The sequence below is a fragment of the Mobula birostris genome, chromosome 8 (assembly GCF_030028105.1).
Source record: "Mobula birostris isolate sMobBir1 chromosome 8, sMobBir1.hap1, whole genome shotgun sequence".
NCBI classification, from domain to species: domain Eukaryota; kingdom Metazoa; phylum Chordata; class Chondrichthyes; order Myliobatiformes; family Myliobatidae; genus Mobula; species Mobula birostris.
Genome location: NC_092377.1, coordinates 24,292,844 through 24,305,763, shown reverse-complemented (window position 1 = coordinate 24,305,763; position 12,920 = coordinate 24,292,844). Strand labels below are relative to the sequence as shown.

The following is a 12,920-nucleotide window of genomic DNA, read 5'->3' as shown; positions in this document are numbered from 1 at the left end:
ATCCTGTCCCCCTGTCCTTTCCTTCAGACTTCCAAAGTATCTTCCCTTGCAAGCCATCCAATTACCTGCTGAAAGGTCTGATTCCTCCAGTTTCTACCACCTTTGTGGCCAGGTAGTTTTGGACCATAATCGTTCAACATAAAATTAAGCCTTTTGCACAAGCCCCTGGATCACTTCCGCATCATTTTTAATGTGTCCCCAGTTGAACCATGGGAATAATTTCACCATTTTATCCTATCTGAACCTTCATATCTTGTACATGATTGGCTCAACTCCTAAAAGAGGGAGGTTGCACTGAAGTTGTGGTTAAGCAAATGAATGTAAAATACTGGATGGGATAACCTTGGTAAAAGATGAAAGAAATCTTTTAAACTGTTTCCTCTGTCACTCCCTCTTGCTTCCTCTCCCTTTCTCTGGAAGGTGAATTGAGCTATCACTGAGAATTTAAAGGCATCTGTCTGCCCAGGTAATGCTGCTCCTGCTCAGAATGGTACGAGTGACCTTAAATTAGTTTTAAGAAAGCTTGAGTGCTCAAACATAACACAATCGAACCTTGATGTATCTACAGGCTGGGGATTGAAGTTTCCTTCGGTATCCACTGACGACTGCTTCTCCATCATTGCCACATAGTTGGATTCCATGTAGTCTGGAGGCAGGGCCCCAGCAACAGCACTCAGGCAAGGCAAAGCCAACTTAAATAACTCTGGTTCATATCTCTGCAGTAAGACACAAGGGAACACCAAACCTTACACTTGATCTCTTCTTGAAAATAAAACTCAGCTGTCTACCATTCCACCCACGCACTTTCATTTGGTCAGCTTCAGAAAGGAAGTAATTTGTTGTGTTTACAGGGCATTTATAATCAAATTAATAATCTTTTTTCTCCGTAAGTGGAACAGTTGCAGTATGTTTTCTTTAAAAAAAATCACATTTTACATAATTTCTATCCCATTAATATCTCAGTTGAACTTACTATACAGAAGAGAATAACATGTCTTGTGTGTAAAATGCCTTTTGGATTATGCCTGATCCGAAGGTTTCAGAATGGCCTTTCTATTTTTACCAATGTTGCCCAAAAGCAATAATTGCTCCTCTTGAATATTCTCCGTCATGTCCTGGGTCAGCTTCAAACTCTTCCATGGTGCTTGTCAAATGCAGGACAGATCTTCGGTTTGGTTGACTGTCATAGTCATAGTCATACTTTATTGATCCCAAGGGAAATTTGGTTTCTTTACCGTTGCACCAACCAAGAACAGAGTATAAATATAGCCATATAAAACCATAAATAATTAAATAATAATATGTAAATTATGCCAGGAAATAAGTCCAGGACCAGCCTATCGGCTATTGACACTATTATGGGATGGTCTAAAGGAATTAAGTGAGTTTATTTTTTCAACTCAACGTCCTTTGGAGAGGGGGATGGGAGGAGAGGAGTGGTCCTCATGGATTTGCTGTGCTACTGCTGATCAGAGGGCAGCTGTGATTGCCCCCCCCTCCCTCTCCCCCACCCTCTCCAGTACGTACTAGACAGTTTGAGCCGGGGAGGGAAGCAGCTGTAATTGGTCCTGCGAGGCCTGTTTGCCCCATTGGCAGTTGTTATGATTTATCATCTGGCCAGCCAATCTGATCTAGTCTAGCTCTTTTTGCATGTCAACTTCAAAGTCTTGACATTAGGAATTAATTTTTTCGGTTATAGGCTGGTATACATTCATCAATGTTTATTTTAAAAACCAATCACAGAGCTTTTCCGAAATATGCTACTAGTTCTATTTTTTGCAAGTTTATGTTCAGAAAACGTAAAAATATTACCTGCCCACTCATTCTAACACACGTATAATTAATCGGTACACTGCTGGTGAGTCACAGAAAGAGAAAACTGAATGGCATATGGCTCGAAGGGCTGGCATTTGGCAACAGTAATGTCAGTCGGTTCTTTATTCCATGTTTGTGGCAGTGCTGAGGAGGCAGGGAGTCTGCAGAAGGACTTAAACAGATGGAGAGAATGGGCAAAGAAGTGGCAGATGGAACATTGTGCAGGAAAGTGTACAGACATGCACTTTCATAGAAGGAATAAATGCATAGACTACTTTCTGAACAGGGAGAAAATTTAGAAATCAGAGGTACAAAGGGACTTGGCAGTCCTTGTGCAGGATTCCCTAAAGGTTAACTTGCAGATGGCGTCGGTGGTAAGGAAGGAAAATACGATGTTTCGAGAGGTTGAGAATATAAGGGCAAGGATGTGATGCTGCAGCTTTTAAGGCATTAGTCAGACTGTATTTGGAGTATTGTGAGCAGTTTTTGGCCCCTTATCTAAGAAGAGGTGTGCTGGCATTGGAGAAGGTTCAGAGTAAATTCATAAGAATGATTCCAGGAATTAAACGCTTAATGTACAAGGAGTATTTGATGGCTCTGGGCCTGTACTCGCAGGAGTTTAGCAGAATGAAGGGGGATCTCATTGAAACCTCTCAAATATTGGAAGGGCTAGATAGAGTGGATGTGGAGAGGATGTTTCCTATGGTTGGGGCAAGAAGGTCCAGCCTCAGAACAGAGGGATGTTCATTTAAAACAGAAATGAGGAGCAATTTCTTTAACCAGTGAGTGGTGAATCTGTGGAATTCATTGCCACAGATGGCTGTGGAGGTCAAGTCATTGAGTATATTTAAAGCAGAGGTCAGTAAGTTCTTGATTAATCAGGCTGTCAAAGGTATGGGGAAAAGGCATGAGAATAGGGTTGAGAGGGTTAATAAATCAGCCACGATTGAATGGTGGAGCAGACTGGAATCAGAATCAAAATTAGAATCAGGTTTAATATCACTGGCATTTGTCATGAAATTTGGTGTTTTGTGGCAGCAGTACAATGTAATACATAATAATAAAATATATAAATTGCTATAAATTAAATAAATAAGTAGTGCAGAAAGAGAGAAGAAATGCTGAGGTAGTGTTTATGGGTTCATGGTCCATGCAGAAATCTGATGGCAGAGGGGAAGAAGCTGTTCTGGAAACATTGAGAGTGTGTGCCTTCAGGCTCCTGTACCTCCTCCTTGATGGAGAAATCAGAAGAGGGTGACGGGGGTCCTTAATGACGGGTGCTGACTTTTTGAGGCATCACCTTTGGAAGGTGTCCTGGATGCTGGGAAGGCAAGTGGCCATGATGGAGTTGACCATAATGTGCTGAATGGCCTGATTCCGCTCCTGTACCTGATGGCTTTCTTGTGAATGAGCATCTTCCAACCAAAGTCAATGTGTGGGCAATGAAATACTTGTCATTCAACTCTTCCCTTCCACCATCCAGGAAACCAGGTGAAGTAGTGGTTCCCTAGCAGTTCTTCCATTCCGATGCAGTACATTAATGTTCACTGGTTAGTCTCTTGTACGTACATTGGAAAAACCAAATACAGACTGGGTAGTCACATTGTGGAGCACCTGTGTTCAGTCCACAGGGATAAATCTGAGCTTTCCTTTGCCTGCCACTTTAATTCCCCAACCAACTCCCACTCTAACCCAAAGAGGGCAAAGACAAGCTTGAGGAACAACACCTCGGCACATTGAAGCCTTCCTGACTCATACTGAATACCACATCTTCAAAGAGCTTCATTTTTCTGTCTGATGGAAGTGCCTGTCAGTGATATTGGCACAGGTTTTACTTTGTATTTCTGGGATTGGAAGACATACCCCAAATTTGAAGTGATGCATTTTCAAAAGTCAAATAGCAGGGAGACATATTCAGTAGATGGCAGGGTGCTTCAGAGTGTTGATGAACAGAGGAACTTTGCTGTTTAAGTCCAAAGTTCCCTGAAAGAAGAAGGGGTAGTGAAAAGGCATGCTTGCTTTTGTAGGGGTTCTTTTAAGCATGCTGTACCAGATATTCAGTCATTCTTGTCTGGCACGTGGTGTCAGGATTAACCGGGTCATGTTATGAACGTTCCTGACTCGACCCTTGTATTTTTTACGAGGCCGAGTGGCTAGCTCGACACTCAACCCAGCATGGATGAAAAGCCTGCTTGGGGTGGCCCAACCTGGATTCGAACTCAGGAACCTTCGCTCCGGAGTCCGGCACTGATCTCACTGCACCACCAGCAGGCCGTTATAGGGTGAGGCAAAGGATATAAAAATTGGGACAAAGTGTTACAACTTTGCAAGATACTGGATAGATTGCACTTGGCGTATCGTGTAGAGTACTGGATACCACACTATTGGAAATATGTTGTCATGCTGTAGAGAGTGCAGAAGAGATTCAACAGGGTTTTAGTTTTGGTAAGTAGTTGAATAGGCTGCATTTGTTTTCTCTGGAGACAGAAGGCTGAGGGCTGTCCTGAGAGAGGTATTTAAAACTATTAGAGGTATCGACTGTGCATGCACACTCAGTGGCCACTTTATTAGATAAACAGGTTCACCGGCTTTTTAATGCAAATATCTAATCAGTCAATCATGTGGCAGCAACTCAAGGGGAGGTCAAGAGGTTCAGTTGTTGTTCAGACACAACATCCAAATGAGGAAGAAATGTTATCTAAGTGACTTTGACTATGGAATGATTGTTGATGCCAGTCTGGGTGGTTTGAGTATCTCAGAAACTGCTGATCTCCTGGGATTTTCATGCACAGCTGTCCTTGGAGTTTGTGGTATGGCGCAAAATTCAAGACATCCAGTGAGTGGCAGTTCTGTTGGTAAGAGTGCCTTGTTAATGAGAAAAGTCAGAGGAAAATGGCCATACTAGTTCAGCTGACAGGAACGGGGCAGTAACTCAAATAAACATGCACCACAACAGTGGTGTGCAGAAGAGCATCTCTGAATCCACAACGTATCGAACCTTTAAGGGCATGATCAGCAGAGGACCACAAACATACATTCAGTGGCCACTTTATTACGTACAGGAGGTACCTAATAAAATGGCAACTGAGCGTAGTCAGAATCCTTTTCACATAGGAGGGGTATTCAATATGCAACAAAAGCTGAGGGTGAAATTCTGAGGATTTGGATTATTGGAGCTTTAATACAGCATGCTTTTTAAATGTTATTTTAAAAATATGCGTGTTAATGTCATATACAGTTGTAAATCAATCTAAAATAACCGGCAGTCTAATCACCGATTTAATCCTAGCCTAATCACAGGACAATTTACAATGACCGATTAACCTACCAACTGGTAGGTCCTTGGACTGTGGGAGAAAACTGGAGCATGCACAGGAAACCCATCACAGGGAGAATAAACAAACTCCTTGCAGACAGTAGCAGGAATTGAACCTGGGTCACTGGTACTGTAAAGCGTTGTGTGAACCACTGCACTACTGTGTCACCAATCAGTGAATAAACATTTAAATAATAAGCAATTTATTTTCCCAGTGGCCACACATTTTAATTCCACATCCCATTCCCATTCTGATATGTCTATCCACGGCCTCCTCTACTGTAAAGGTGAAGCCACACTCAGGTTGGAGGAACAACGCCTCATGTTCCATCTGGGCAGCCACCAACCTGATGGCATGAACATCAAAGTTGCTGGTGAACGCAGCAGGCCAGGCAGCATCTGTAGGAAGAGGTGCAGTCGACGTTTCAGGCTGAGACCCTTCGTCAGGACTAACTGAAGGAAGAGTGAATAAGGGATTTGAAAGTTGGAGGGGGAGGGGGAGATCCAAAATGATAGGAGAAGACAGGAGGGGGAGGGATGGAGCCAAGAGCTGGACAGGTGATAGGCAAAAGGGGATACAAGAGGATCATGGGACAGGAGGTCCGGGAAGAAAGACGGGGGGGGGACCCAGAGAATGGGCAAGAGGTATATTCAGAGGGACAGAGGGAGAAAAAGGAGAGTGAGAGAAAGAATGTGTGCATAAAAATAAGTAACAGATGGGGTATGAGTGGGAGGTGGGGCCTTAGCAGAAGTTAGAGAAGTCGAAGTTCATGCCATCAGGTTGGAGGCTACCCAGACGGAATATAAGGTGTTGTTCCTCCAACCTGAGTGTGGCTTCATCTTTACAGTAGAGGAGGCCGTGGATAGACACGTCAGAATGGGAATGGGATGTGGAACTAAAATGTGTGGCCACTGGGAGATCCTGCTTTCTCTGGCGGACAGAGTGTAGATGTTCAGCAAAGCAGTCTCCCAGACTGTGTCGGGTCTCGCCAATATATAAAAGGCCACATCGGGAGCACCGGACGCAGTATATCACCCCAGTCAACTCACAGGTGAAGTGTTGCCTCACCTGGAAGGATTGTTTGGGGCCCTGAATGGTGGTAAGGGAGGAAGTGTAAGGGCATGTGTAGCACTTGTTCCGCTTACACGGATAAGTGCCAGGAGGGAGATCAGTGGGGAGGGATGGGGGCGAAGAATGGACAAGGGACTTGCGTAGGGAGCGATCCCTGCGGAATGCAGAGAGCTGGGGGGAGGGAAAGGTATGCTTAGTGGTGGGATCCCGTTGGAGGTGGCGGAAGTTACGGAGAATAATATGTTGGACCTGGAGGCTGGTGGGGTGGTAGGTGAGGACCAGGGGAACCCTATTCCTAGTGGGGTGGCGGGAGGATGGAGTGAGAGCAGATGTACGTGAAATGGGGGAGATGCGTTTAAGAGCAGAGTTGATAGTGGAGGAAGGGAAGCCCCTTTCTTTAAAAAAGGAGGACATCTCCCTCGTCCTAGAATGAAAAGCCTCATCCTGAGAGCAGATGCGGCGGAGACGGAGGAATTGCGAGAAGGGGATGGCGTTTTTGCAAGAGACAGGGTGAGAAGAGGAATAGTCCAGATAGCTGTGAGAGTCAGTAGGCTTATAGCAGACATCAGTGGATAAGCTGTCTCCAGAGACAGAGACAGAAAGATCTAGAAAGGGGAGGGAGGTGTCAGAAATGGACCAGGTAAACTTGAGGGCAGGGCGAAAGTTGGAGGCAAAGTTAATAAAGTCAACGAGTTCTGCATGCGTGCAGGAAGCAGCGCCAATGCAGTCGTCGATGTAGCAAAGGAAAAGTGGGAGACAGATACCAGAATAGGCACGGAACATAGATTGTTCCACAAACCCAACAAAAAGGCAGGCATAGCTAGGACCCATACGGGTGATGGCATGAACACTGACTTCTCTAACTTCCGCTAATGCCCCACCTCCCCCTCATACCCCATCCGTTATTTTTTTATATACACACATTCTTTTTCTCTCTCCTTTTTGTCCCTCTGTCCCTCTGACTATACCCCTTGCCCATCCTCTGTTTTTTATCCTCCCCCTCCCCCTTTTCCTTCTCCCTAGGCCTCCTGTCCCATGATCCGCTCATATCCATTTTGCCAATCACCTGTCCAGCTCTTGGCTCCATCCCTCCCCCTCCTGTCTTCTCCTATCATTTTGGATCTCCCCCTCACCCTCCCACTTTCAAATCTCTTACTAGCTCTTCCTTCAGTTAGTCCTGACGAAGGGTCTCGGCCCGAAACGTCGACTGTACCTCTTCCTAGAGATGCTGCCTGGCCTGCTGCGTTCACCAGCAACTTTGATATGTGTTGCAGCAATTTATTTTCTTCACTGATAGTTAAAACCTTTCCACTATTTTCACCCTGAGAGGTATAGGCCACAGTTATTAGAAAGTAAAATGAAAAAGATGACTGACGATTATTTTTAGCACTGTTGATATGGTTTCAGTGAGGTTTGATATTAATTAGCATAGGAAACTGTTTAAAAAGAACTACGGTATTGGTGTGATGGTTGCTCAGCCAGAAGCCCGAGACACTGTTCTTTCTAAGGTACCTTCTGGGAGAGGGCATCAAAAATTCCCCAGAATAACTTCCTCGACAAATGAAGTTCTTCCTCAGAAGCAGCGCCGAAGTTTCCCCAACCTCCAGGGAGACAGTAATACTTCCAGCACCTTTCATAATGATTGGTCAATAGCTGAAAGAGAAGATTTGCAGTTAGTTACAGAGCAAAGAATAGTTTTCTTTATTTACTTCACTTTAAAGCTTACAGAATTCTCACGGAGCTTGACAAGATAGATGCAGACTAGATAGTTCCCCTGGCTGGGACACCTATAACTTGGGATAACAAAATTAGAGGCAGAGAGAAGAAATGTACTTATGCAGAGGGTGGGGGAGCATAGTTGTGGAGTTTATTCAAGACAGAAGTCAATAGATTTTTAGATTATTAATTGAATGAACAATGTAGGTTAGACCAAGAAAGTGATACTGAGATAAAAGGTCAGCCATGACCCTGCTGAATGGTGGAACAGGAACTAGGGGCAAATGGCTGCTTCTGTGATATTTCCTATTTTTACCTGAGAAAGCAAGCAACAGATCAGTGTCCAAATCTCTCTCAAGTGCAGCACAATGGGAGATTGGCAGCTACAACTATGTCACTGAACAAGCAACACACATAAAAAGTGCTGGTGAATGCAGCAGGCCAGGCAGCATCTACAGGAAGAGGTACAGTCTACTGTACCTCTTCCTATAGATGCTGCCTGGCCTGCTGCATTCACCATCACTTTTTATGTGTGTTGTTTGAAATTCCAGCATCCGCAGATTTCCTCGTGTTTGCGTCACTTAAGAAGCACTTAGTTAGCTACATCGAGGGGCAGGACTTGGAGCTGGGGTTCCCAACTTCGGGTCCATGGACCTCTCAGTTAATATTAGGGGTCCACGGCATAAAATAGGTTGGGAACTCCTGACTTAGAGGCATATGGGAAGAACTCAGGAAACTTGGACAGCATGGACTCAATGGGTTGAAAGGCCGGTATTGTTTAAGCGCAAAAGTGCCAATGAACCAGCGTGGAGGTGAGCAGGATTTCTCTAAATGAAGACAGAGACGACTGCAGGTGCTATAATCTGGAGAAAAGGAACATTACTTATCTTCTCTTTACACTCTCAGCCCAGGTGCAAGGTCCAAAGTGAATTTATTATCCAAGTACATATATGTCACCATATACAACCCTAAGATTCATTTTCTAGTGGGCATTCACAGTAAATACAGTGAATGACTGCACCCAGTAACAGCAAACATACCAAAGACAGCAAACAACCAATGAGCCAAAGAAAACAAAATGAGAGAAAAAAAAATAAGACCATAAGATACAGGAGCAAAAATAGGCCACTTGGCCCATCGACTCTGCTCCACCATTCCACATGGCTGGTTTATGATCCTCCCCAACCCCTTTCTCCTGCGTTCTCTAAGTATCATTTGACACCCTGACTAACCAAGAACTTATGAATCTCTGTTTTAAATATACCAAATGACTTTGCCTCCACAGATGTCTATGGCAATGAATTGCATAGATTCAGCACTCTCTGGCTAACAAACTTCCTTCATATCTCTGTTCTAAATGGATGTCCCTCTAATCTGTGCCCTCTGGGCCTAGACTCACCCACTATAGTGAACACCTCTCCACATCCACTCTACCTAGGCCTTTCAATATTCGATAGGTTTCAATGAGATCCCCTCTCATGCATCTAGACTGCAGCAATTACAGACCCAGAGCCATCAAATGCTTCTCATACTGTGTGTTAACCCTTTCATTCCCAGAAACATTCTCATGAACCTCTTCTAGACCCACTCCAATGCCAGCACATCTTTTCTTAGATAAGGGGCCCAAAACTGCTCACAATACTCCAAGTGTAATCAGACAAATGCCTTAAAAGCCTCAGCGTCATATCCTTGCCCTTATATTCTAGACCTCTCAAAACATTGCAATTACCTTCCTTAGCGACTCAACCTGCAAGTTAACCTTTAGAAAACTTTGCATGTCTGAGTTTTGAATTTCCTTCCCTTTTAGAAAATAGTCTACACCTTTATTCCGTCTAGAAAAGTGCAAAACCATACACTTCCCTGCACTATATTCTTTCTGTCACTTCTTTGCCCATTCTCCCAACCTGTCCAAGTCCTTCTGCAGACTCCCTGTTTCCTCAATATTACTTGCCCTTCCACTTATCTCTGTATTGTCTGCAAACTTGGCCATAAGACCATAAGACCATAAGACAAAGGAGCAGAAGTAGGCCATTCGGCCCATCGAGTCTGCTCCGCCATTTTATCATGAGCTGATCCATTTTATCCTATTTAGTCCCACTGCCCCGCCTTCTCACCATAACCTTTGATGCCCTGGCTACACAGATTCCTATCAATCTCTGCCTTAAATACACCCAATGACTTGGCCTCCACTGCTGCCCGTGGCAACAAATTCCATAGATTCACCACCCTCTGACTAAAAAAATTTCTTCGCATTTCTGTTCTGAAAGGGCGCCCTTCAATCCTGAAGTCATGCCCTCTCGTACTAGACTCCCCTATCATGGGAAACAACTTTGCCACATCCACTCTGTCCATGCCTTTTAACATTCGAAATGTTTCTATGAGGTCTCCCCTCATTCTTCTAAACTCCAAGGAATACAGTCCAAGAGCGGACAACCGTTCCTCATATGATAACCCTCTCATTCCCGGAATCATTCTAGTGAATCTTCTCTGTACCCTTTCCAACGTCAGCACATCCTTTCTTAAATAAGGAGACCAAAACTGCCCACAGTACTCCAAGTGAGGTCTCACCAGCGCCTTATAGAGCCTGAACATCACATCCCTGCTCCTATACTCTATTCCTCTAGAAATGAATGCCAACATTGCATTCGCCTTCTTCACTACTGACTCAACCTGGAGGTTAACTTTAAGGGAATCCTGTACGAGGACTCCCAAGTCCCGTTGCATCTCAGAACTTTGAATTCTTTCCCCATTTAAATAATAGTCTGCCCGTTTATTTTTTCTGCCAAAGTGCATAACCATACACTTTCCAACATTGTACTTCATTTGCCACTTCTCTGCCCATTCTTCCAATCTATCCAAGTCTCTCTGCAGACTCTCCGTTTCCTCAGCACTACCAGCCCCTCCACCTATCTTTGTATCGTCAGCAAACTTAGCCACAAAGCCATCTATTCCATAATCCAAATCGTTGATGTACAATGTAAAAAGAAGCGGCCCCAACACTGATCCCTGTGGAACACCACTGGTAACCGGCAGCCAACCAGAATAGGATCCCTTTATTCCCACTCTCTGTTTCCTGCCAATCAGCCAACGCTCTATCCATGTACGTAACTTTCCTGTAATTCCTTGGGCTCTTATCTTGTTAAGTAGCCTCATGTGTGGCACCTTGTCAAAATCCAAATATACAACATCCACTGCATCTCCCTTGTCTAGCCTACTGGTAATTTCCTCAAAAAATTGTAATAGGTTTGTCAGGCAGGATTTTCCTTTAAGGAATCTATGCTGAGTTCTGCCTATCTTGTCATATGCCTCCAGGTACTCTGTAACCTCATCCTTGACAATCGACTCCAACAACTTCCCAACCACCGACGTCAAGCTAACAGGTCTATAATTTCCTTTTTGCTTCCTTGTCCCCTTCTTAAATAGCAGAGTGACATTTGCAATCTTCCAGTCTTCCGGAATCATGCCAGAATCTATCGACTTTTGAAAGATCATCGCTAATGCCTCCGCAATCTCCACAGCTACTTCCTTCAGAACACGAGGGTGCATTCCATCTGGTCCAGGAGATTTATCGACCTTTAGCCCATTCAGCTTCCTGAGTACTTTCTCTGTCGTAATTGTGACTGCGCACACTTCTCTTCCCTGCCACCCTTGAGTGTCCGGTCTCCTGCTGTCTTCCTCAGTGAAGACTGATGCAAAATACTTGTTCAGTTCCTCTGCCATCTCCTCATCTCCCATTACAATTTCTCCAGTATCATTTTCTATCAGTCCTATATCTACTCTCACCTGTCTTTTACTCTTTATATACTTGAAAAAGCTTTTAGTATCCTCTTTGATATTATTTGCTAGTTTCTTTTCATAGTTAATCTTTTCTCTCTTAATGACCTTCTTGGTTTCCTTTTGTAAGGTTTTAAAAACTTCCCAATCCTCTGTCTTCCCACTAATTTTTGCTTCCTTGTATGCCCTCTCTTTTGCTTTAACTTTGGCTTTGACTTCTCTTGTCAACCATGGTTGCATCCTTTTTCCACTCGAAAATTTCTTCTTTTTTGGAATATACCTGTCTTGCACATTCCTCATTTCTCGCATAAACTCCAGCCACTGCTGCTCTGCCGTCTTTCCCGCCAGTGCCTCTTTCCAGTCAACTTTGGCCAGTTCCTCTCTCATGCCATTATAATTTCCTTTACTCCACTGAAACACTGACACATCAGGTTTCGGCTTCTCTTTTCCTAATTTCACAGTGAACTCAGTCATATTATGATCACTGTCTCCTAAGGGTTCCTTCACCTCAATCTCTCCAATCACCTCCGGTTCATTACACAATACCCAATCCAGTACAGCCGATCCCCTAGTGGGCTCACAACAAGCTGTTCTAAAAAGCCATCTCGCAGACATTCTACAAATTCTCTTTCTTGAGATCCAGTGCTGACCTGATTTTTCCAATCTACTCGCATGTTAAAATCCCCCACAATTATCATAACACTGCCCTTTTGACAAGCCTTTTCTATTTCCAGTTGTAATTTGTAGTCCACATCCCTGCAGCTGTTTGGAGGATAACTGCCATCAGGGTCCTTTTACCCCTGCTATTCCTTAGCTCAACCCATAAAGATTCTGCACCTTCCGATCCTATATCACCTCTTTCTAATGATTTAATATCATTTCTTACCAATAAAGCCACGCCTCCCCCTCTGCCTACCTTCCTATCCTTCCGATACACCATGTATCTTTGGACGTTCAGCTCTCAGAGACATGCATCCTTTAGCCAGGTCTCAGTGATGGCCACAATATCATACCTGCCAATCTGTAGCTGTACGACAAAATCATCCACCTTATTCCTTATGCTGTGTGCATTTAAGTGCAACACCTTAAGACCAGTATTTGATACTTTTTGCTTTGATTTCACTGCAACTCATCCCAATGGCTACACATTTGCCCCATCACCTGCCTGTCTTTCCTGACATCTTTACTGCTCACTATCTTAGATTTATTTCTGTTTTCCCCTTCCTC

The 12,920-nt window shown here is 44.0% G+C and overlaps 1 protein-coding gene across 1 annotated transcript in view; it reads right to left on the bottom strand.

The window, feature by feature from the left end:
* The window catches only part of ryr2a (ryanodine receptor 2a (cardiac)), a 785,545-nt gene that overhangs the window by 219,329 nt on the left and 553,296 nt on the right, over positions 1-12,920 (bottom strand). The window contains exons 51-52 of the mRNA XM_072264911.1: positions 7,716-7,856; positions 553-716 (exon numbers count right to left, since the gene is read on the bottom strand). Coding sequence (XP_072121012.1) covers positions 553-716; positions 7,716-7,856 — 305 coding nt within the window. The remainder of the gene's footprint in view (positions 1-552; positions 717-7,715; positions 7,857-12,920) is intronic.